Raw genomic sequence first — 25,583 nt, 5'->3', positions numbered from 1 at the left:
GAGTAATAGTGAGATGTATGTTTTGTAAAGCACATGGTGAACTGAAGCATAATATTGTTGAAATTGCAGTTCTTTTATTCACTTTGCAGGTTTGTCGTGATTTGTTCAATAAGTATGAAATAAATCATTTATTTTTTGCACAAAAACAAAGACAGATTTTGAATTCTATTTAATTTTAGATTATACTGCTATTATTTACTGGTGTGGCCCACTTGAGAGCAGACGGTGCTGTAGGAGTTTGACACCTCTGACTCGAGTGTTAATTCTCTTTATATCTCATATTTTATGTATAATTAATATCATGCAGCCCAATCTGTTGTTTAAACAATTTCTTTGTGACCCTCAAAGCTGCTCAGACATCTTTAATTCTTATGAGAACACTGAAACAAGTCTCTCATGACAGCTTACCAAAGGGCAGATTTCCAGCAATGTGTGGATTAGAGAGTTAACACTCAACTCTGGTTGACTGGATTTTCACGCATTACCCACCAAGGTTTGTGTTAATAGTGATTGGCTTTACAGCCAAATGCTAAATAAATAGATATAGTTGTGTAAGTGCAGCCCAGTAAGGACGTTTCATGTTTTCTTTCTCTCCTGGTTTTCTCATCCATCCAAAGATATACTTGTTAGGTCTCTTGGCGTTAGCTCTGTGATGGACAGCGACACGTTGCCTCTTGTCCGACCTGAGCTGTGAAAGGCACGAGCTCCTCTGACCCCCAACTTCTATAAAGATGGATGAATGAACTGGTCAGAGTGATAAATGTCAGTATGTTGTCACACGGCACACACAGCAGCGAATACAGTGACTGGGCTCACATGTGTGTTCTTCAGCCTTTCACAGCACACAGTTTCCCATCATCAGTACTTGATTTATACAGCTGACCTTCAGTAGCTTGGTGTGTAGATTTATGAGTTGTGTTATGACATTGTCCTTGACTTTCTTAAATATGCCAGTTTTCAAAATGATGCCAGTTGTCAGAGTGAAGTTAACGTGTTTTTAAGCTGCTTAATCTCCAATGCAAACATAGAAAATTGCTCCATCTCAATGAGAAAAACAGGTGCCAGAGTATACATCCAGAACAATCATGAAGACTTCAGTGAGAAAAGTTGTTGTGAAGCAGCTATTCTCCTGAGCGGATCATTGAAAGACTTTAATTAAATCATTTTTAAACAACTCCTGAATGGGAGATAAATGGAACCAAATGGTTTACAGTTTAAAGCAATCCTCCCTTCGTGGATCGGCACCTCATCACCGCCAGTCTGTTCTGGTCTTGTTGTGGGATGCTTTATGCATCGCGGAGGTGAGAGGCTTTTCCAGAACCTGTGAAATGAGATAATGGGCCTAACAATGCTCCCGCGGGAGTCGCAAATGGACGGCGTTTCACCGAGCACAAGAAGCAGGAGGCAGTGATGGATCGGCAAGTACGGGTGATGGGCGAACTCTGCAGGCCAAATGCATCAGCAGCAGTTTTGTGGAGGAGCTGTTGCTCAGGTGAACCATTGTTTTGTGCGTGTGTGTGTAACCTGAGTCCGGGGGTTGAACTCATGGCTTCAGTGTGGGGGTTGTAATCTGAGCCTTATGAGGTGAAATAGTTACGACCTGAGTTGATGGAGGGAACGAAGGCACAGTTTTGGGGGGGAAAAAATGAAATGCTATTGTATCACTGCAGGTGAGGTTTACCCTGCAAGCAGTGCTGTAGCACCTGTACCAGAGCAAAGAGACTTCACTATTTGGACGAACATTTCCACCCACCTTGTGGCAAGAAATTCAATTTTGTAAAGAAAATGGTCCTGCCCTGTGTCTCCAGCTATAAATCCAATGCAATTGCCTTCAGTTTCACAGCAGGTCATTGTGTGACTTCACAGTTCGGTGACTGTTGCGTAAATCTGGCACATCTAATGTGACACTTAATTTTACTCTACAATCTCTCATCCAAGATACCTCGGATAGTTGCAGCCCCTTCTCTCTAGTTTCTCTTCAACTTTAGAATCACAGCATAAGATTGTAACCTAATTTCAGTACAGTCGTTTATTTTCATCCATATTATGACAGTATGTCGTTATCACTATGGATCTGTTGAAATGAAGGCTGAAAACAAATGTCTCTCCCCTCTTCTGTCTGCCTGAGTGTCAGCTCTGGCCCGCTCTCATATAATCAGTGCGCTTCCAGGCGTCCTCCAGAGGCTTGATTGGCACCACAATCATCCTTGTCTGACGTCATCTTTTTGTCCTCAGCTGGATCCGTCTGGAGGGAAACTGGCATCAGGGGAGCTGCTCCTCTTCCTCACTCTTCCCTCTGACCCCTCATTCATCTCCGCTGTCGCATTGCTCACAATTTTCCATCCTCCTCTCACATTTTTTTCTCACTCTCTGTACAAAAGGTTCAGACTTATTGATAGCCTGTGCCATTTACGAGCTGTCCCACATTTACGCCCTGTACCATTCCCTTCCACAGAAAATGTACAGATTTAAAAACTTTGTTCACACTGATTTCTCTCTGTGTTTTCAGGGCAGCTGGAAATTGCACCGCCAACTTCAGCACAGTTAAGATACGGTAAGCAGTTTGGGATCACGGTTCTCCTGCATATCGAGGATGAGCACACTCAATAGATGCGAGAAGTGCTTGTTCATTTTCTACTCCAATTTGATTTATATCCCTCATTGAGCTGTCGATCAGCCAGAATGATTAATGACTGAACACTTGTGTTAGTTAATGAGTAGGATGTCGATTTATTTGTGTTCTTGGTGGAACATAGAGGAAAAACTGTACTCCGTATCAGCTAATGGGCATGGCAGTTCACACAGCACAATAATGAAAGGGTTCAATTTGAATGAGTGTGCAAATGATAAGTACAAATATATGGAAACTGCACAAACATGTATTATACCTGGATGTGCTTGATTTTCATAAGCGTATTTAGTGGTTTTATCTTACTGGGAGGTTGCTGTTCGTCCCATTAAGTCATAACAAGTTATAAAAGAGAGAGTGGAGATCAGGGGGCGTCTGTATTTTTAAAACTGAGAGTAACTAGTACAAAGTAACATGAAGAGCTCCTTTCATTGTTTTCGGAACATGGCCTCTGGGCTCCTCACAGGGTAGCTGCAGGCTACGAGGGGCCTGCAGGCAATATGTTGGGTTCCCCTTACAATAGATAAGGCTCCAGCTGTGTTCCCAGGTCCAGACCAAACTTGTGAGGGTAAAAAGTTAGCACTCCTTGGACTAACTTTCTCATTTTCAACACAGGACCAAAAAATACCAAAAACAAAACTACAAAACAAACACCACCACAGCTGTTTTTTCATGTGCAGTTTGGATAGAATAAATATCACTGCAGGAAATAAATGAAATGGTTCTAATTGGAAGCACACAAATGTTAAACTTATTACATTTAGACACATGCATATATATTTTCATTGCATTAAATATGTTTTCCTATTGTATGAAACAATTAGGATGTGCTATCATTCAATTATCTGACCCCCAGCATCCCACCGAGTGCTTGGACAAACAAAGTTAGCTAAAAGCACCCTCATGATTGTGTATGGAACAGTTCCTCCAATAGAAACTAAATCAGAACCTCAGACATGTAAGTAAAAAGTGATCTTTGTACTTGCGGTCTGTTGGTAGGTACCAAAGTGAAGAGCTTCAAATGCGATCACTGTAAGGTCATGCACCCACCAAACCGTTATGTAATCCTCCCTCACATGTGCAGCTAAAATCCTGTGCAGGCGTTATTCACTGTGTATTTTATGGAGGTGGTCACAAGGCTTCTGCTGTTGTCTTGTGTTCTAACATCTGAGTGGTTAGAAACAAACTGATTTTTACTCTGCACAGTCTTCTGTTTCACATTTTCCTTCCTCACTGTACCAAAGCAGAAAGAAAACCACATGAGCAGTAGTGCAGTTCTGCTGAAATGCAGTTTTTCCTGCTTTGACTGCTCCGTAAAGATAACACAGCCGACTGAAACGAAAGGAAAGGAAAGGAAACTCTGACTCAGACCATCGGCACTGAGGCTGCAGTGTCAAATACAGTCACGATCACGAGTTCCTTAAACACAGCCAGTCTTTGTGTTGTGTTGATTGTTACCTCCATTTTTCCTGCTGGGACTTATGAGAACAGTTGACATCTTTAGAAAAGAAGCTGTGCTCCTTTGGTGCTGTTGGAGGGAAGAAATCCTGCGAAAAGAAATTATGTATAAAACTTATATTACTATATTATATTATATTTATAGTAAGTGCAATAGTGATGAATGAAAACAATTAAATTAACACGATTTAATTATGAGATATTAAGTAAAGTATTAAGCAAAGCAATGTGCAGCTTGAGACTGAGTAAGTGTTCACTAGAAGTTATTGACCTGGATTTATTCATAAAACGAGTGAATTTGTCCCAATTTATGTGCTTCAAAATATGAGTAATATTTCAGACTGCAAATTCACTTTAAAAAGCTTTGGTGGGTTAGAAGAATAAAGTTATGTTTGATGCATATGTGCAACAATTTACAGCAACAAGGGTGTTTTTTTTACTTTCAGCTGCAAAATGAAGATTTTCTCTTTGTTTATATGTTTATTATTAAACTACTGAACATACAAGCACGGTCCCATGATATTTAACAGTTTGAAACTACTAATTTCTCATATGTTTCAAAGAATAAAGTTCATGTGGAAATATATTTGTATGTATCTGTGTTGCGCTGAAATAACTTCAAATTTAATGAGCCAAACCTTGTTTTTTGTTGTTTTTTTTAAGAAAAGTCACATACGGAAGTCTACATTGTAAAACATACCCAGAGGATATATAACATTTTAATAGGAAAACTCAGTGTGGAAACAAAATAGTTACATACTATAACTACAAGACTCAAGGACTCAGGGCAAACCGGTTGGTGGTTCAGGGGTTTAAAAAAAAACAACTTACCAGCTTAAATAAATTCACGTCAATCATAATGATTAAGCTGAGGGCCCGCTGCCCTCAAAACAAATATGCAGATTAAAGCTCATCTAATAACCCAAAGGGTGCATTTTTTAATCAAATGATCCCCACCAACACTGAGGAATGTTCCCTTATGCTCTCTACAGTTCCATTTTCTTCTCTACAGTAGATTAATTACAACTATTGGCCGGAGGATTTAATTTCAAATCCTCTGACCTGTTATGCATTTGGTAACAAACACTGGAAGATGTTTCATCCTTAAATACCTCAGACTGTGGAGCAAGGTAATGTATCCTGTAACAGGCACAGGCTGAAGAAGATAAGTGGTTCTTGCTGTGAAATTAAACTATTGGTCCTGCGTTTTTAACATGAAAACCGCACTGGATTTGAAAATGCAGCAACTGATGTTTTAACTGAGATGAACGTAATAAGAAGCCTGACAAGCAAACTTGTGAGGTTCCTCAGAGTTCCTGGTTGATTTTCCTCTGCAGATCATTTATTATAAGGTGTATAGAGGTCTCGGTGAACACAAAGTGTTCTAATTCTGCTATCATGTTTTTAGAGTTTCCTCCTGATTGTACTGGTCCCTGATGATTATGACTATTTCGAGCCACAAAAATGTGAGAAAATATTTGGAATAGTGACAATTTGCACTTACTGAGTTGGTCCTTTGCATAAGTTGCACAAATGTTGCTGATGAAATCTGCAGTGCAGTTTACCCAGTCAGTGAAGACATTCATCTGGTAAAATTATAAATGGTCATTGTTGTGACTGTATTGCAACAAATACATGAATGTTTTGATGGTTATTGTTGTTGTTGTAATTCTTTATTTCACTCAAAAATAAAGTAAAAAAATAAACAGTTTTCGTATCAAAACTTCCAGTTCATTTTTTGAATGATAGGCACCAGAAAAGAAGATTTACTCTTATTATGTCTGCCCCTTAGTTGCCTCTCAGTATCTTCACAATGTTCAACATTGTGAAATATATGTATATTTACAGATATTGTTTCAGCATTCTATGTTACAGTATTTACAGTATACACAAACAAACACAAAAAAGAAAGAAATATAACCATCATTTTAATGTTTGCCCATATCAAATATCTAATATTTCATATTTTCTCATATCATGTATTATTATTATTTTTTTTTTCAGATCTATTTTTCATATTTTTTTAACATTGCTGATTTAATGAGTTTCTTGAATGCCAGGAAAGTTCCTGACTCTTACTTCTTTCTGAAGTGCGCTCCATAGATGTATTCCTGTGACTTAGACAGTTCGTTCCATTACTTTGACGTTAAAGCTGTGGTTTCTTAAAGACGTCTGTTCCTTTCAAATAATAATGAATCGCACTTTTTTTCAAACCTTTCTTGGAGTTTGTTGTTTTTTCTGTATTTTTATTGGCTTTATACAAAACCTGAAGACTATCAACTATCATTATATTTTACTTACATTTGATAAATAGTGGGTTTGATGGATCTCTATATCTTGTATTCTATATTGTTTTCAGAGCCATTTTTTGTAAGATGAACAGTGGCTGTGTATACGTTTTGCAGGTCGAGCCACAAACTTCCACACAGTCAGCTAAATATGGTAAAATCATTGTATAAGACACAACTAAGAATTGTGGACCATGTTGACTTGACGCCTTTCGCCATCATTTTATTAATCTGAATCTTAAAAAAGCTGCAGGACAAAGACCATGCTGACATGCTAATGTCTCATTTCTCATTATGTATAAATCACACAAATTAAATTGAGAAATGTTGGAGGCATGTTTGTGACTTCCACAAAAAGTAGTGCAAATTCTTTGAACTTGGTTCATGTGAATTGTGTTTGCACGTTGTTGCAGCCCCGGAAAACGGGGACTTAAAGTATCCTGAGGCTCATGCAGCTTTAGGATTTAGGGTTCTGAAGCAGAGTGAGAGCGACGGTACTGTCACCGTCATACCGAGCAGGAACTTTTTCACTTCAATTCGACTGAACTTCATTTGAACTTCTCTCAAAATAAAGTTCAAAGGCAGTGGTTGACATTTCAAAATTTAATTTAACGGACACGGCAATACATCAAGCTTCCTGTATTAGCAATATAATAAACAGAACACAGTATTTTACTCACACATAGATGCAGGTAGCACACCGTCACGGCAACACATCACAGCACTCCTGCAAATTGATATTTATGGTCCTGTAAATTTATTTGAAAGACAAAACCTTTTCTTGTGCAGAATTCTGAGGCGTCTGAATGTATAAAATAGAGGAAAAACTGAGGGATAATACCCAACCTTCCACCTTATTCTACTTTCTGTATATATTTATGTAATTTAATTTCTTGCCTGACAACAACTATTTCAACTGTGCTTCAGCTTTAGTCATATTGTGTGTCAATTCTTCTTCTGTACTGCTCCATTCGACTCAGGGTTATGAGGCAGAACGTGATCCCAGGGGAGATGGTTAACAAGTTCGCCACTGTGCTGCATTTTTAATGTTTTGAATGTGACGAGCTGTCACATTCAGGCTGTAGCGGGTTCACCATTACTAAAATGATGTTTGGCTGAATAACTTGAGTCACGCACATTATTAATCCATCTGTCTCTCCCGTAGCGTTCATTCAATTCATTTTCTAGAAGTGTTTTGTGTCAAAAAGAAATTAATTTTGCATTTATTTCTGTTATATTGCTGCTCTGTCTGGCTCCATTACATTTATAAGGTTGCTCACTATCAGGGTGCATTGACAATTTCTTGTTCTTACTTTGCAGTGCTGCTGCACAACGCCCTGCCCTTTGTTGGATTTGGTTTCCTGGACAACTGCATCATGATTGTCGCTGTAAGTTTGAGTTTCATGCGGCGTGGTGGGGGTTCACTGATGGTAGGAGTCTGTGGTTTTTGTCATATGTGCTCAGGAGAGTAATGATGGAGGTCTCCAGATGGAAGCAGAGGGTCTTTCAATCCAAAATAAAGCAAAACACTAAAAGTAATGAAGAGTAAAACCAAAGGTTTGGCTCTTTATGAATCCTCCAGAGCTGAATCAAAAGCCTCAAATCGAATGCTGAAGTAGTGATATCAAATAGCTATATTGTCGTTTAAATATTTCAAGGTTATCTGCATATAACTATTATGGCTTCTCAATATATGCATAGCTGTTACATTTATTCATAGTTTTTAGATTGGATCTATTTCCTTTTCGCCATTTCTGATCATGACATGAGAATAAAGGGAATGAGACTGTGTTAGTTCATTTAAGTTTAGTTAAGATCCTTAAATTATATAGTCTTATGGTAATGTGTGGTTTCTAATGACCAGCAGATCAAACACATATTATCATCCTTCGTCGCTCTGCTTATTGTTTAGCCGCTGATCTGTTTTTTGGGTTTTTTTTGTTCTTCCTCGTGATTATTCATGGGATAAATTGATGTAAATAATGTGTGATGAGCCATACAACGAATTGAAATCTTTACGCAATCAAGGATGAAGAGTTTCCCTGTCTTATGAATTAATCTGCATGTACTTTTGTTTTGGGTTTTTTCAGGGCACACAGATTGAGCTGTCCATCGGGGTGGTCCTCGGTATTTCAACCATGGCAGGTCAGAGAATTTCATTAATGTGAAACTCTTTTCACCTATTAATTACAGGTGCTTTTCACTGACTGGAAAGAAAAGATTGTCTGTGCGTAAAAGGTTTGTGTGTAAGTTTCTGTGATTCTGAAGGCTTTTTCCCCCATTATACCATCACCTTACTTCTGTAAACACTTGAATTTATTCTATTTTAGTTCGAAAGTCCTGACCCAAGCACCCAGACTGTCCTTCATTCTATCTACACCCGAAACCACATTACAGTGGGCTCACATTTCCCAAAATAGAAATATGGCATTTCTAGCTGCCAACATAAAACACACTCTCTTAATGAAGCTTTCATGATAAGCTCACAATATGTCTACCGCTGTGACGCCAATTTATAATACGAGGAAATAATGAAGTGAAATCACATTAAAGGGAGCAGAAAGAAGTGGGACTAAAATAAAATTCATAAATATGATAATGTTGTTCACAAGCAGACTGACTGGGCGGTGGGGTATCTACTCGGCTCAGAGGGGGCTATTAGCATTTTAATGTTATCGCTTGTTCCTGTTCAGTGTATCTAGTCTGAACATTTACTGCTTATTTACACAAGAAAACACTGATGGTGCTCACTGTTGTACCTGAAGCATGGTAAGAGTCTCCATATACATATGCATGTTTAAGGGAAATATAAACAATCAACAGTATTAGTAATTGGCTAAGTAAAGCAATCTAACCCATGCTTTTAAATCGTGCTGCATTTGTAAGGAAAATTCATTTGTGGTATGAACAGCACATTGTTTTGTTTTTTTTTGCTGTTGACTCTTGTTTCGAGCCAGACTGCTTTTAATCACGCGTGAGACTGGGACCTCTCAATGCAGAGATACACCGAGATGAGATTCTGCTACCTGTGGCAGTCCCATGTGTTCACAGTCTGAGTCTGAACTCTTTCCGACAAGAGGACGACACTCGGCCTCACAGAGCGGGGCCTTATCAGAGACGACCACCAGCAGTTCGCCGTGGAGAGGAGGGAATAACCTATTAGTTGCCATGACCTGAAACCTAATGAAAGCTTGTGGGATTGGCTTGGACATGAGGTGGAGGAGGAGGAGGAATAGTAGTAGTCTGGTTGGAGCTGTTTCTCATTAACAGATATATTTTCACCCACATACTCAGCCCTGCTGCTCATTCGCTTAAAAAAACATGGCAACCTTCCAGTGGTGTAAAAATTTTATTAATTGTCTTTCAAACAAAGTTTTATTCCTTTTTGTGTGTAGTTTCGCTGAAGTTTTTCTGAGCTTAAAGATAAAACATTTCTGTTTTGTTGGCTGCTCTTGTTTTTCAGCTTTAAGACATCAAACAAACTGAGTAAAGTGATCCGTCCAAAAGTCCTAGCCAAGTCAACGATGATGTTATGAGAGAGAAAGCTTTTCATAGGCCACTTCAAACAGACCAGGACGGATGTGAAGAGGTTCACCATTACAGGCTAGAGTAAAGACAAATGGATCCATCGGGGATGTACTGTTCAAGAAGAGGCAATTCCGTTTTTTCCACTCTAAAACGCTGTAGTTTGTCAAACCACTCCTTGTAGATTTCAAACTGCAACCATTTCAGTTTAAAGATGCAAATTTTTGAGGAGTTCGTATGAATGGATGATTGGGATTTTGATGGAGCTCGCGGCGCAATTTCAGGCACGTTAGTGAGAGGGTTATTGACTCGTAAAGTCAAGCAGGGAGTGAAAAATTCATTTTCAGACAGGCAGAGCTTGTTATCTTTGTGTGACGAGATTTTCTATTCCAGACTCGTCAGTGAGCTGGTGCAGATAGCTTCCTTACATCACTGAGTTGGAGTAAAAAAAAAAAAAAAAGCTACCCAGAGGGTCCACAGCCATCTTCTGTTCTTTCCACCAGCTCAGCCTCAGTGCACGTTCTATCTCTCGGTCTTTAGGACTCTTCCCCGCTAAATCTGGGACATTCAGGAGTGTGAATTTACAGACGTTGTGGTTATCTCACCCAGTCCAGAGTGCTTCAGAGCTGGTGTCAGTTCTGTGGTTAGTACCACCAATCACTTTCCAGGACACGTCCGATACAGCTCAGGCTTCAACTCAAACATCATCCTGCTGGTTCGGCCTAATTACTTTATTCAAACAGAGCTAATGATGTGAAAGACTCCCAAATTGGATTAACTCCATAAAAGATTTCAAGTAAGGGGATTAAGTTATGAAATCGCCATGTTCTGCTGAGATTTGTCGTCACAGCTTCGTCTTTTATTTCATTACTTTTGTTTTATCACAAAAACATGGTGTAAGTACTTTTGGAAACACATTGCATTGAATACGTGTTTTCATGCTTTGAGTGTTGCATGAGGCCTCTGTACAGCTCCAACTCTCATAAGTAAAGGTGTGCAGGTCTTTTTGCACTGCTGTAGCAATAAAGAGCCTCCAGATGCATCCGTCCATTTCTTCTGCGAACATTATGGGCTGAACCAAAGTGATGGTAAATTTCCTCCAAGACAAAAAGCAGGAGGGACTAATAGAAAGCGCTCTCTGTCTCCTATCTGTGATTTCACATTGTTTCACGCTCCATTCATCCAGCCAGAGTTGAAGGTGTATAATAAACCTGTGGGCAGTGTTTCTGGATTTTCGGCAGGTTCCCGAAGTTTGAGAAAGTTATCTGGGTTCATCTTGAGGTGAACCTGCAATTTAAGAAAAAGAAGATGTCATCGACTTCCGTCCTTATTGGCTGAATCTTTTAATATCCCTTTTAGTGAAAAAAGTAATAAAAAAAAAAAACCTCCCATTCTTTTTGGATTTCAGCCAAAGCTCTCATCTTCGGTAAATCTAGTTTACCTACCCTCTAAACTACTCCGCCTGTCTCTGAACATACAGTAGTAGAGAGTTACACAATTAACTATGAGTAAATCACAAAGGTGATATTTTTACTCCTAATATGAAGGTGATGTATTGAGCAGTAGCATTATAACAGGCACTTTAACCACGTCCTATAAGGTTTCCCATCAATACAGTAAGCTAGAATATTTAGAATTATGATCCTTGTGTCAAATATGAATTTCATGTTTTATATAGTTTTATTAAACGGTTTCCAATGTATCAAGGTGCGTCCCGGCAAAGCTTCTGTCCTGCGTGTTTTAGATGTCCGCCTGCTTCAACGCACCTCAGTCTGATGACTGTCATTCAATCCCAGTGAGAAGTCTCTCATTGTCAGTCACCTGTGTTGCTGAAGGGGGGGAGACTCAAAACATGCAGGGCAACCTGCTTACACATCCCTGATCTAGTGTATTGGTACACCCCATCCTTGAATAAACATTAGAAAAAGCACATTGTCTTGTCATTTAATGAGTTCTAGATGAGAAACCAGGCTCATTATTGAGGCTTCAAAATATTCTCAGTGGGGAGAAAATGTTAATTAGTTGCTGTTAAACCTACTTTACCCAATTTGGACACTTCATGCTTCTATAATACTGCATCATATGAGAAATCTATCCACTCATCGTTTTTTTCCCTGCATTATCCTGGTAAACTTCGAAAGGGAGGCACTTCTAATCAGATGCCTGAAATCTCCTCTGGCTTTTCCCCCCATATTGAAAAATTGTATATTATTTAAAAGCCTTAAAGGTGATTTCATCAATGTTCATCAGTAGTCTGGAATTAAGTGAGCAAGAGGCTCATTGCAAATATTAAAACTAGAAAAAATATGCAGTAGTCATCCTTAGATAAAATAATTTACAAATCTAAGGTGGCATTGCATCACGACAATATATATTGTGATCATACCATCTAGAAACAGGAGCAAACGTTTGACTGAAGATGATACAGAGGCAGAAACAGCGGAGCGTTAAAGATATATAATAGGTTTTACCTTGTAATTAGATTTCATTGGATTAGCCACATAATCTATCCTGATTATCATGTAACCCAATATCTGTTTTTATTTCAAGTAAAATATGTGGGGGTGCATCTTGTCTTGGTGGAAAACAATATTATCGATTCCTCCTGTTGGCAACATGTCCTTCAAAACACCTCTTTCTCTCTTTGCCCCTTTGAGATACGTCATTTCTTCTTATTGCATTTTGAATATGACATCCTGAGCTTATTCGGGTCCCCAGAGCACAAGAGGAAACACTTTTCATTTACGTGTTTTGGGTGAGTAAAAATAACTGCAGCTTGTCTCTCATTAAAAGATTGAGTTGAAACTAAGAAATAAATAAATTTGTGAAGCAGCTGACATGAGCTGAAAAACAGCAACTATTCAAAGAGACATTTTAATCAAAAGTCTGGCACATTAATTGACTTTAAACCAATAAAACAGCTGTTTTCATGCTCTTTCTCACTTAAGCAAAAAAAAATAACAATTTAAAAAGCCTTTTCTCTTTTTAAAGAACACATTTCCATGTTTCATTTGCAGACACAGAGTCTCATTGGGACGTGGCCCAGTGCAAACACTTAAGTTGAATGTGCCAAAGCAGTTTTCTCATTGAACCCAAATCCACGATGTGTTTTTGGCTGTTGGCTGCATCAACTATTAGAAACTCGCATGTCTTTGCTCCAACTGCCCCGGAAAATCTGCCTTCATCCCCAAAGAGCTTCTCACATAGCTACAAAACTGATATGCTTGAATTAAAATCTAAAGTCCAGACAAACCAGCAGCTTATTAGCAGTGATGCTGCTCTGCAGGCTCTGCTGATTTTATTAACAAGACACTTTAATCTCATTTGAAAGCATCTGTGCTGATTATGTTTTCAGTCCCTGTGGATGAGTTGTACGATTCCAATTCGTCAGTATCTATTAAAAAAAGATACTCTATTTGGATCCATCGACTTCTGCTCCTGACCTCGTTCCTTCAGCAGCTCAAAGATCAGATGGAAGCACTCAGAACTTCCTCCAGGAGTGAGATGAGGATTGTGCCTAAGCAGCAATGACACCGCAGCTTTGTGTCGATCCCCCCGGGGGTCTCCGAGCTGCTGCTGCTGCTTGTGTGACCGTCGCTACAACACAGCGAACACGGGGTCAAGAACAACCCAGAGAACACAAGCAGAGGGCAGATTGCGTTTCCTCGTATAGGAGCTTCTGAAGGAGCAACAAGGACACACTTTAAACTCGCAGTATATATTCCAACCTTGTTAATCTTCTACCATCTCTGTACTCTTTTGCTGGAACTCTTTGATGCTTCATGGCTATCCATCATATCCTCAGCAAAAAAACAGACAGAAACATATTGTCCTATGTTTCCTCTAAAAGCCTTTTATATCTATAAATAGCTCGTACAAATCATGGGTAATTACTTGGCTGAATAATTTGCTTTTTGGTCCAGACATACTGCGTTTTGCTCTTTTGTGCATCACCACTGGGGGACAACAGAATAATGAGAAGGACCACAGAGACAGAGAGGAAGGCAGATTGTGTGATGATATTGTGGAAGCAGAGTCTGTAGAAGGAGAGAGGAGAAATCAGGATCCACACAATTACAAGGATTTGAGACCAAACTGAGAGAAAATGATCAGACACTTGACTTATCTTTTTGTTGTGATCGTTTTAGAAATGTTATACTCTATACATATATCAGGACTAAATATACAGCAGAAAAAGTTAACGTTTCTTTAATTTTTTTTAAATGGTGAAACTCCCATATACTGTATTTTTTTGGTTCATTCATAGATTGAAGAAATGAAAATTCATTCATTTTCACAAGTCAAGGTTTTCTATCTGTATGATTTTAGTTTCTGAGTTATGAAAATCAGAATTGTGAAAGAATATTCCATGAGATGTGGTTTCTCTTTAAAATTAGGCAATATCCCCATTTGTTTTGGGAGTTTGCATGGTTTCCCTTTGTGTGCATATGCACATCTGGTTTACTCCCACCATGCATTTGAGGTTAATTGGTGAATTTTCTGCAGGTGAATGTGAGTGTGTGGTTGTCTGTGCAGGAGGTACGTCCATCATTCACCCATAGTCAGCTGGGATTGGCTCCAACAGAGCAGGACGCAAGAGGGATGAAAATTATCGTATAAACGGATACGTGCATCAGTAGATGTCTGTTCCAATAAAAATGGCTGCAGTCATGGTGGGGGGGTGACTTCAGAGACATTCAGCAGAGTGCCAGACAGAAAAATATGCCATCCCCTTGTTTTTCAGCTGATTGGAATAAACTCAATCGAACCCCTTCTGTGCCTTTTCGGTTCTCCATCGACACAAATTTCAATTTCCATACACCTCATCTAATCGCATGTCCTTTTCTTTTCCTATTTTCTGCAGCTGCTGCCCTTGGCAACCTGGTATCTGATCTGGCAGGATTGGGGTAAGCATTTCACACACACACACTCGCAAAATGCAAACTCAAGAAATGCAAGCATGACAGCTTGTAGGAGCGCTTATAGGACCCGGTGAAATAATATGCCGAACAAAACTGAGTTCCGTGAGAGAGCGCTGAGACAGAAAAAAGTTTATTCCTTCAGATAGACACACAGAATAAGCCTTCGTTTCACATGACTGCAGTTGGGGAAAAGTTTATCATCACAGTCCCACTGGTGTTGGTGAAGGCTATGTCATTAAATAGTTCAACATTAGAGGGTAATTACTGAGTTTAGCTCAGAGAAAGATAAGCATGAGCAGCAAGGGAGAAAGAGAATCACAGCCACCAGAGGTCTGTGTCCCAAAAGGAAACCCAGACTGTTCACTGCATAATAAAAAAAGACATTATCATGAATTCACAAAAGGCTCTTTTAAAATTACACATGTGTTTTGATTACATTAAATCTGAGCGAGGTGTGCATGGGGATGTAATTTAAGATGTGAAAATGGTCCCAGTCTGATCACTTCATGTAATCACCTTTAATGTGTTGCTGCTGTTTCTGGTCTGTACGGAAGCCTTATTTTTTTTTTTTTAACTTAGCATACAATATCTCTGCATAGAACTGATGTTAAGCTGCTTTCTCACATAGATTAAGCATTTTATTGCGACTCACTCACTACTATTTCTTAAGCTTTAAATGTTTGCCAGTTTTCATTCCTCTTATTTTGTTTTCCACCCATCAAGTGATATTATTTCTATAAATATGTCTACGTTGGATCAATAGCAGGATGCTGCTGTATGAGGACTTTGTTTCATTCAGATGATTTCACCACATTATGAGGCACAGTCAGCTGACCCATGGCTGTTATCCACTTCACAGCCTTCAAGTGGCATATGTGGTTGCCATCACTTTTTGCACATTTGCATACAAATCGCACAGAAACGCAGAAATTGTGGCTGCTGCGTTGTTTCAGTGTGATGGATTAGTTGAGTTGTGCCGCACCCTATGTGAACACTCGCCAGGGGCGTGCGCACTTTTTCTTCTCCCGTGTGTGCGTTTGTGACCGCCACTCAATCTTCATTGGACGACGGAGCCCTTGTGGCCTGTTTGTCAAGGTGAGCCTCGATTAGACCAGACAAGGAGGTATTTTTTCTTTTCTTTTTTCCTCCTCACTTTGATAGATTCACACCGGTGAGTGTTGAAGGCTGTTTACTGCATCAGAGACCCTGTGGACGCCTGCAGGTGGACTTCATGGCAGCAGTCGCGTCACAGCTTAAGTGTTTTTCAAAGAAGAAAGTCAAAGAGGCAAAGTGTTCACATATAAAAACAATGGCTCTTTATTCGTGCTTGTTAATGGCTACAGTCGACTTCTTCTCCTGACCGATTATGAACTATTCACTTGACTAACACAAATGGTAGGGGAATCACTTGAATGGGCTTTCTTTCTTTTCCTTTTGATTTCTTTTTACAAAGTTTGTGTGAGTATGAACCTAGAAGCTTTACTCTACATGACTGAACTCGCTTCAACTCCCAGCATTTTCAGCATCCATCACAATGCGCTTCACTTTATGATTAATACTTGAAAATGTTCCCAAACCCAGCCTGACCTCACAATCCTGATAAAATAATTTTAATGTTATTTTTTGGGGGTTTCACTAAATGTGCATTCTTTCATCAGGGGATATATATATTATGAGAGTCGCTTAGCTGACTGGTGGATTTATGGACAATTTCAACCTTTGTTTAAACTCTCACTTGTTCTCGTTTTTTCATTATTTTTCACTTGTTAACAGCATGGATCAAAATTATGGAAGTATGAGTCTGTGTGGGTCTGTAAGTGTGTTCATGTAATACAAATCTGTCAGTGTGTGTTGTTGGCATTGACTTTATTTCTACTTTCAACAAATTATACTACAGTTCACTTGGATGAAACTCAAGGCTCCCATTTTCAGTCATCAATGATTTCCTGTTGTTCTGTCGCTCCTGTTTCCACCTGCAGCAGATACAAATTTAAAGCACTACAGATTGAAGTGCTACTAACAGTTTAGCATTAACCTCAAGTCCCTATCTGTTTGTCTGCTGGAGAGGTAAAAAAGAACAACTGTATTCAAACCAGGAAGGAGTTGGTTTTCGAAAATATAATAATGCAAAATATGGTGGATTTCCTCAGAAATTCTCCAGTTGGGAAAATTACCTTGGCCACCCTTTGTTTCTAAAACAAACTCTCAGTATATCCACACCATTTTTGAAAGGAAGTTTTGAGAAATATTTTTCTGTGCGCCTTTGAGAACTAACCACAGATTTTCAGGGGAATGAACGCTGCCTCATATCTTATTGTCTCGGTTTAATCCCGCTTTACCCTTTGTTAAGTTTAACTCAGTCCCTGCTGGGGCCATGATATCACCTCTGGGACTCTGAGTTCATTACTGTGAGATGTAAGTGACACTGGCTGTGTGTGTGTGTGTGTGTGTGTGTGTGTGTGTGTGTGTGTGTGTGTGTGTGTGTGTGTGTGTGTGTGTGTGTGTGTGTGTGTGTGTGTGTGTGTGTGTGTGTGTGTGTGTGTGTGTGTGTGTGGGGGGGGGGGGGGGGGGGGTGGTCGTCGACCTGCTGTGGATTGAATTTAGAGACTGTACAGTACAACACTTGTGTGAAGAAAGGAGTCTAGGAATCCAATCTGACCCACAGGAGGACACTGACCATTGTAAAAATGACCCAAAAATGTATAAATCTTACTTTTTCCAATAAATGTAAACAGCTGTCTGTAATTTATTTACTGGACATTGCACTATATTAGTGAGAGAAGCCAACACAACACTGAGAGCCAAGACCGAAGCTGAGAGATCGATAATGGCTACGTTGTTGTCAGCGAAGCAGCATAAGCATCTTATAGCCATATTGTGTGTAAATCTGTGAAAACATGATGCGTTCTGAAGGCTAAAGAAATTGAGAAGCTTTAATCGTCTAACACTGCAGCAGAGGAAGTTTATTATTGCAGTAGATTTGCCAACTAAAGCACAAAGTCATTGAGTGTTTTTTGAACATACAAGCTACACAGTTTGAAACTGGGCTTGTTTTCGACCAGAAGTCTAATCTTCTCAGAGTATGTGAAAAGATGATTTCTTTCATGTTCTCTTACGGTTTTGCTTTATAACAAATTAACAACATTTGCGATTGTATGTACTTATTGGTTATGCAATAATCTTACAGGTCTGGTCCTGCATGTGTCTTTATTATTCTACACATTTCTTGAATTCCACTTGATTTCACTCCAAACTCTGGGGAATTGTATCTTGTATTAATGGCATAAAAAAGTGCTTTCTGTACTTTTGCCCCTCTCGACAATGCCATAGTGCTGTAATGCAAATTATAATAATTTTAAGAATATATCAAAAGTAGAAAAAGTCACTTTTTGCAAGCCACAGTTATTTAACAAGCAACTATGACACATTAATACCTCTATGCAGATTTTTTAATGAGTACAACACAATCCAGTTTTGGTACAGTTCAGTCCTCAGCCACATTCAAAGGTGTGTGTCTGATGTGCAGTTGCTTGATCTTCTCAGCGCAACGCAGCAGCACAGATGGATGGAGCTGTCACGACGACACGTTGGACAAGCCTCTCTGGTCAATACTGTAGTGATTACATTGCAATGATTGTTTGTAAATCCTCCCACACGACGTCTGCTGTGCTCATTTAGGAGACAGCGACTGAGCTCGGCTGCTCCGGTATACAATTTTCCCGGCTTGTTTGGACTCTGTGTCGGAGCCTGTGGTGAGCAATCTGTTCAGCCATATCCACATATGCACCAGTGTGAGTTTATTTTATCGTGCAGAGGTTCATGCTGGGTGGATTTGTAAGATTTTCCCCTGCAGAAGTTTGTATTCCGATGAAATGCAGAAAACCAGTGGAATTTCATTGAAGTCCTGTAATTTAGCTCATGAGTCATTCTGACCGTGATGCAGCCAGTTATTACCGATTCCTCTGACCAGTTTCAGCCACAGCTGCTCTTTCCATTTCTTTCCGGACACGACGCATCAGTGGCTTTCTGGGACAGAGGAAGCTCCGAGTACAGTGTTGTTGCCATCAGGCAAATTCAAGAAAACAGCACAAAGATTCCAAACTAAATTAGGACACAAAAAAAGAAGATTAAAACTTTGATTATCCGCTTTACATCTATAACATGCTTGTAACTGGATTATATTCTATGACTTTATGCAATGGAAGTTGGAGGCAGTGACTTAATGAATAAATGACTTTTGAATTCCCTATAAAATCGCCGAATTATTTATGAATCTCCTTTGGGGGGATTTTCCTTTGTTTTCCTGTTTCTAAAGAGGTTAACGGCTCAGCATTTGTTCCACAGGGGGGGATTCACTGTTTTGCCTCAGCTAAGTCACAGAACTGACATTCAGCTACTCTGTTTGAAATGCACTATAGTTATAGGTACCGCGCAGTCATGAATGTTTTACTTATTTTAGAGCTCCATTTCATCTCAATTGAATTCAAGTGAATTTCATCACATCTATTATAATGACAAATAAAGCATTCTATTCTTCTCCTATTCTATTCAATGGGGCCAGATCAATGACATAGCCTATATACCATAATAACCTAAACATACTGACAACTCCAAAGCTTTCGTTTCACATTTTATGCAAAGAATCCAAACCTGGATGGATATGTATAATCCCCTTTGTTTCTCAGGACAGAAGGTTTCTGCAGCAGTGAGCATGTTTCCATCGATTCACCTGACAGTATTGATTTCAAACTAATTTAACCGGACTGGTTTCCCCTGTGGTATCTGGATGTAAGTAGCTGTTTAGTTTGAGGTATCAGTGTTATGTCTGCTTATCGTACTAAAATAATGAGACCCACAGAGGAGCTTAGATGAGAGTAAGAAAATGCTGTTGGTCTCCAGACTGCTATTTGTTTGACATCAGTGTTATTAGTCACTGTCATCCTTCTTACAACATGTTTTACTTCTTATGTTTGTGGCTAAAACCAGAGCCGTTCTCCATGCAGCAGCATCAAGCTGATCGTTTCACTTTCTGCAAATCTTCCAGATGATGAAATGATTTCATTGGTGTTGATGCTGGTTCACGTTTCAGTCTGTGATCTGAGTCTCAGACGCGCTCTGCCTCGTGATACCAAAGTCTGCTTTCTGTAAATTTCATCATTTGATTACTGCACTATTTTTCTTCATGTTGCACACTTTTTGCCTTTGTGAAACATGAAGGCAGGATTTGATTTGACAGCTTATTGGGAGGAATTGAAACGGAGTGTATGTTCAGAAGTTAACCTCTCAGTAATGACTGTCCTCGTGATTTTTTTTAGATTTATTGGCCTCGTGGTGCATCGTCTGCCATAATAACTGGAAGGGACCTGTCAGCAAAAGTTTCTATTTCTGCTCGACTTTTCTTAAAAGCTTCAGACACACATTGGCTCCTCTTTTTCTCAAACACACCACATGCTCCTTATCGCTCCACAGCTGCTGCTGCTTATTTGTATGTGCAGTGAACTGAGCATCCATTAGCGCCACTGACTGAACCAGGCGGATCAAAATTATATCTATTTCTTTTTTCTGTTTTGTTTGACCTGCGCTGCAGTTTTTACGGTATACATTATGCTTTACTGTCTAATACTGGATACATGGCGTCCTCCCACTATCTCAGTCTTGAGGCTGTTTCATTGTCTTACTTTAATATGATATTGGCTCTCGTGCCTCACTGATGCTGCTGTAGATGACTAAATGTTTCCTAATGTTAGTAAAAGTTAGTGAGGTTAGTTTGTGTCTGGCTGAGGTCTGATGAGTGTCGTTGAAATATTTTCTGCCCCAGTTTTACCTTCCCTTCAGAGAACTCTTGTGGTGACCTTTGGATTTATCTTCTTGCCCTGTCCGTATGAAGTAAACACCTAAAGTTACACAATAATTGAAAGTAAATGCCCAAACATATACCTCACTTCAGTTTCAGAGTAACCTTGTGCTCAAAGGTTTCCAGGTTTTATTCTCACTGCTAACATTTGATGACTGTGGGAGCTCAGTATGTGTCGTTAAAATTAACTATGAATGGCTTAAATGCAGAGAAATAATTTCCTCCAAGTGGATCAAAAAGGTTTTAACCACACAAATATGTAAAGAATTTTTTGAGCTTCATGGTGTTTTGTAGATTTTGTGTTTGAAGGGATGAAGGAGAAAATAAGCAATTTCAGTTTGTACATTTGCAATAACGTCTGTCAGGAAGGATGATTGAGGTTAGGGTTATTACTTACAATCCAGTCTGCTGTATATCATCAAATGTACAAAATAGGAGAGGGTCTGAATATTCTCTGAAGAGGCTGTATTTATATGAAGTTATGTACAGTTTGTGTCCTGCAGGTCTGTGATCTCACTGTTAACCAACCAGCTGTGAAACAAACAAACAAGAGAAAAATCATGAAAGGGGGTGAAACGATTTAAAAAGTCAGCCAAGAGTAAGTATTTAAATCTAGAAGTAAATTCAACGTACTTCTTAGAGGAAAATTAGAATTCAACTCAAAATGTTCCCACAGTTGCAGATTTTCCAACTTTGAATATTTCCATGCCATGAATAACCTTTTGTATCTGCAAGGGAAACAAGAGGTTGCATTTGAACCATATCTTTGTTATTACATTTACATACATATTATTCTCTGCTCCACATCAGACCAAACTTTCCAACAAAAATGAGAAATGAAAAGTTTGGAGAGATTACGTTTCCAATTGAAGATTTGCGCTATCCCCTCCATCCTGTCTCTGTCGAGAGAAATAATGAAATTAATTGAATCTATGCACGGAGGGGGTTTCCTCTCCAGCTCTCCATCGTCGGGGCTGGAGAGCTGACATCCTGCTGGGTTTATGACAAATGGCAGCAACAAGATGCAGGCTGGGACATTAATCTGCTGATTCAGTTTGCTGTTATTATCAATAACTTCCTGTTTACTTCTCTGCTCTGGGGGGAAACGTGTCGCTCTGTTTGTAGTTAAATGGATCGTGACATTTAATGTGAGAGTATCAGCAGGAGACTGTTATGTGGAGCGGAACAAATCAAACACAAAGACTGGCTCATAAATTGAATCCAGTATATGAGTGTACTAGATTCACTTCTCATTTAAATATGGAAATATTGTTGCACATATGTCAGTGTTTTATCTTTCTCGTAAAATTAATACAAATCCAGAACCTTCCTGTGCTCAGAAACACTTTAAGAAGTCTTCATACCTCATGCAGTCACAATGTAGGAAATGGAATCAACTCTTTTCCTTCAAATGTCCTCCACATCAATGTCAAGCCTTAATGTTCCTGCACGTTAAAAGGTCGCTGAATGAAAGTGATGGATTGTTGTGCTTCTTTTCACCCCTCCTGTCCTGTCTATCTGTAGACTCGCCGGCTACGTGGAGGCTCTCGCATCTCGGTTGGGGATGCAGATTCCTGACCTGAGCCCGAAGCAGGCGGACATGTGGCAGACCAGAGTCAGCTCCCACTCGGTTTGTACACGAGGGAGGGGCGGGTTGGGGGGGGGGGGGCTACTACATGTCTTACATGAATCGTTTCCTTTCCGTTTGTACCCTGATTGTCACGAAGACTGTAACCTCAGAGCGGACATTTGTGACTTCACCGGGGAGAGCAATTTCCGAAAGGTTTCCATTTAATGTGTAATGCAATCAGCGCAGACATCAGAGCAGGTCAGGCTGCATGCTGACAACAGAAGGACACTTCTCTGCGACGGATCATTTAAAAGAAAATTAGACTTGAATGAATTTTAATGTGCTGTCACTTGTGAAGGGTGAAATGTAATTAGTTTCACTGATTAGTCGGCCACTGAAGGGCACCTGGATGATTGGAAAAGGTCACGCCAATGCTTCTGGCGTGGTAGGAAATATTTCACATCTTCATCTGTATGCTTCATCTCTTTGTAATTCAAAATTCAGTCTTGCAGAAAAGGGGACAGATGTTTTCTTGAAGGTTAGAGCACAACAAACCAAGCTATGAGAATTCTACTCATCTGACTTGGAGATGACAGATACAGGAAGCTGAAAAAGATGTAGTTATAATATAATGAGCACAGCAAACCTGGACATCTATCCAATACTGAAAACCATTTACCAGGAAAGCTTTGTGGGGTTAATGGACTTTTTCGGGGAGCCATAGTGGTGACCTGACAGAACAGAACCCTGACCCTCGGGTCTTCTGTCTGTGTGTGTGTGTGTGTGTGTGTGTGTGTGTGTGTGTGTGTGTGTGTGTGTGTGTCTGCAGGGTAAAGCCATCGGCGTGGGCATCGGCTGCATCCTCGGTATGTTTCCTCTTCTCTTCTTCAAGGACGACGAGGAGAAGAAGAAGAAGGAAGGCCAGACAGAGGCGACAGAGAAAACCCCTGCTCCTACAGAGAGCAGCAAAAACTGAAGCCGGCACCACTGGAGACAAATACTATGTGGAATCCATTCAAATACTACACTCAACGCGACGCCTTGTGGACTGACTGTGTATGGAAATGTCATTGAAACCATACGGTCTCATCACAAGGCTCAATCAAACTGTCCAAAGTATTGTGAAGAGGATTTTAGATAATATTTGACTGTCAGGCTGAAGCTAAGCACAGGAAACGGGTCGTCTCTTGGAGAGACGAGGCTGGACTGCTGCTACCTATCGCTCTGTAACCTCAACTGGTCTCGACTGACTGACACAGACTGAAACCTGTTTATCTATTACGCACACTGCAGTGGCCTCTCCTGCTCTAATAACTCTATTCAGTGGAACACATATAATAACACACGTGGTTCTAGATGGTTAGGTAGCAAAGTAGGCTCAGTGACATTTTGAGGGCTCCGTGAAAAATCTTGAAGTTTTGCAAACCGTTAGAGCTCATTTAACATAAAGTACATTAAAGATTTCTTCGGAAGTGTTGATGACTAATAGACTGAACCAGGAGCGACGCAAATAGCTTGGTTCAGACATTTAAAAGAATATTTTGAACCTTTTGCTGCTTGGTTTTTGTGATGAGTTTAGAAAATAGATTCTTAACGAGCATGTCTGCATTTGGATGAGGTCAAAGTCTTAAAATCTCATTTCATGCACATGGCCGTGACCGCCAGACATCTGCAGGCGATTATATATCTCGAACATAGGATAGCTGCCCTTTTGTATTTTTATTTTACATTGTCTTTTATGGATGACATGTTTCTAACACTCTGCCAAAGCAATGACATCGACAAAAAAAAAAGCCTCCCAGGTTTACTTTTATCTCAGCAGGTTGATAGAATTCTGCAAATCTATTCCGAGGAGCCTGGAAGTGACAGGAGCTGCAGAAAAATGGTGAAGGTGGGCCAGAATAGCTGTTTCAAACACTTAAGCTCAACCACCTGAGACCTCTGCCCAATTTACAGGGATGTTCCAGCGCTAATATTAGAATTTATCTCCCCCAGATCAGCATTTTCAACCCCGAGCAAATCACAGCATTTCATCCAACTGCTGACTTACTATCCCAACAGTACTGGGTGGGTTGAAACTATCGCGCTGTTTTTATTTTGTGAAAAAGCTGTTAATGCTTGTACTAATGCACAACCACATCACTGGCTTCACCTTGATATCGTTTGTTCTGCTGCCCTCCGCTGGCTGAACATTTGTTCTCCATATGTTTAAAAAATCACTTCTTTTCTCTCCCCAGTGAACATTCAATCCCTGCCTCCCTCTCCCCAAAAAAACACATTTGCTAACCTTCTCCAATTTAGATTTTTCATCCTTTAATTAGCGTTGGGATTGCTCCCCTCTTAATATGCAAATGAAGCAATCTGCAGGGTTTTTGTCACCTGCTCAGCAAAAGCTGCACTGAAGACTGTTTACGGCCTTTAGATCTGTTTAGATATGATATGAAAGGAAGCAGCAGTGTCATGTTTTCCCCCAAAACGTATTTATTTTTGGTATAATTATTCGGATTGGTAGTCGTGTGTTCTCACTTTAATACCTTCCTTTGCAGAGGATAAGTTTGGTGTGCACAAAAACACTTCTCTGTGGGTATATTTTCAGCAGCTTTCTCCAGAAGGAAGGAGGACCTCACAGGTAAACATGTCCCAAACACTTGACGGGAGATTTAAACTGTATATGATGGAAACAATAATCTGGAACGACGCGTAAAAGGAAGGTACCATATTTCTGTAGAATTTTTGGATCCGATTGCTGGATTTCCACATTGCATGCACTGCTGATAAAAAAACTCAATTGAATAAATTAATGTGTTCTGAAAATATGCATTTCAGCAGATTTTAAACCAAAAAAGACACAAAGAAGATGTTGATATAATTAATATTCAAGTCAGTCAGACTGAATTAACTTGGAAAAGATCACATTTTTGACTCTAGATGTATATTATTTTGGAGAAATCAGTGAATCTTATGTCTTTTTTTTTTTTAAACAAAATAAAAGCTTAAGTGGAGTGGAATGAAATACACTTTTGAATCAATAGAAAAAAAATCTCTGTCAAATGGAGCGTTGGAACTAAAAGGTGAATTACTATAACTATTATTGCAAAAAAAATATTGCTTTGGAGAACCTGTTAATGTTTTTTTTTATGATGGTAGCAATTTCCTTCTTTAAACTGTTATTAAATTGCCTGCAACAGAAATTTTAATGTATAATATATAATATTAGAGTGGAGAGTCTGTCAAATGGGTGCTGGTATCTTTTCCCGAATTCACATTGCTTTGTATTTGTATGATTTGAAATAGCAGGTTACAGAAACCCAAGAATTGATTTATCAAATTACATTTC

General features: G+C 39.5%; 1 protein-coding gene across 1 annotated transcript in view; it reads left to right on the top strand.

The window, feature by feature from the left end:
- The window catches only part of LOC308133311 (transmembrane protein 65-like), a 41,820-nt gene extending 16,599 nt beyond the window's left edge, over positions 1–25,221 (top strand). Inside the window, exons 3-8 of the mRNA XM_080500615.1 lie at positions 2,510–2,554; positions 7,696–7,763; positions 8,466–8,520; positions 14,765–14,807; positions 22,201–22,306; positions 23,076–25,221. Coding sequence (XP_080356741.1) covers positions 2,510–2,554; positions 7,696–7,763; positions 8,466–8,520; positions 14,765–14,807; positions 22,201–22,306; positions 23,076–23,222 — 464 coding nt within the window. The 3' untranslated portion in view covers positions 23,223–25,221. The remainder of the gene's footprint in view (positions 1–2,509; positions 2,555–7,695; positions 7,764–8,465; positions 8,521–14,764; positions 14,808–22,200; positions 22,307–23,075) is intronic.
- The last annotated feature ends 362 nt before the right edge of the window (positions 25,222–25,583 follow it).

The sequence above is a fragment of the Blennius ocellaris genome, assembly GCF_963422515.1.
Source record: "Blennius ocellaris genome assembly, chromosome: 8".
Classification (NCBI taxonomy): domain Eukaryota; kingdom Metazoa; phylum Chordata; class Actinopteri; order Blenniiformes; family Blenniidae; genus Blennius; species Blennius ocellaris.
The sequence above is the reverse complement of the archived record's forward strand: the minus strand, read 5'-3'. Positions and strand labels throughout refer to the sequence as shown.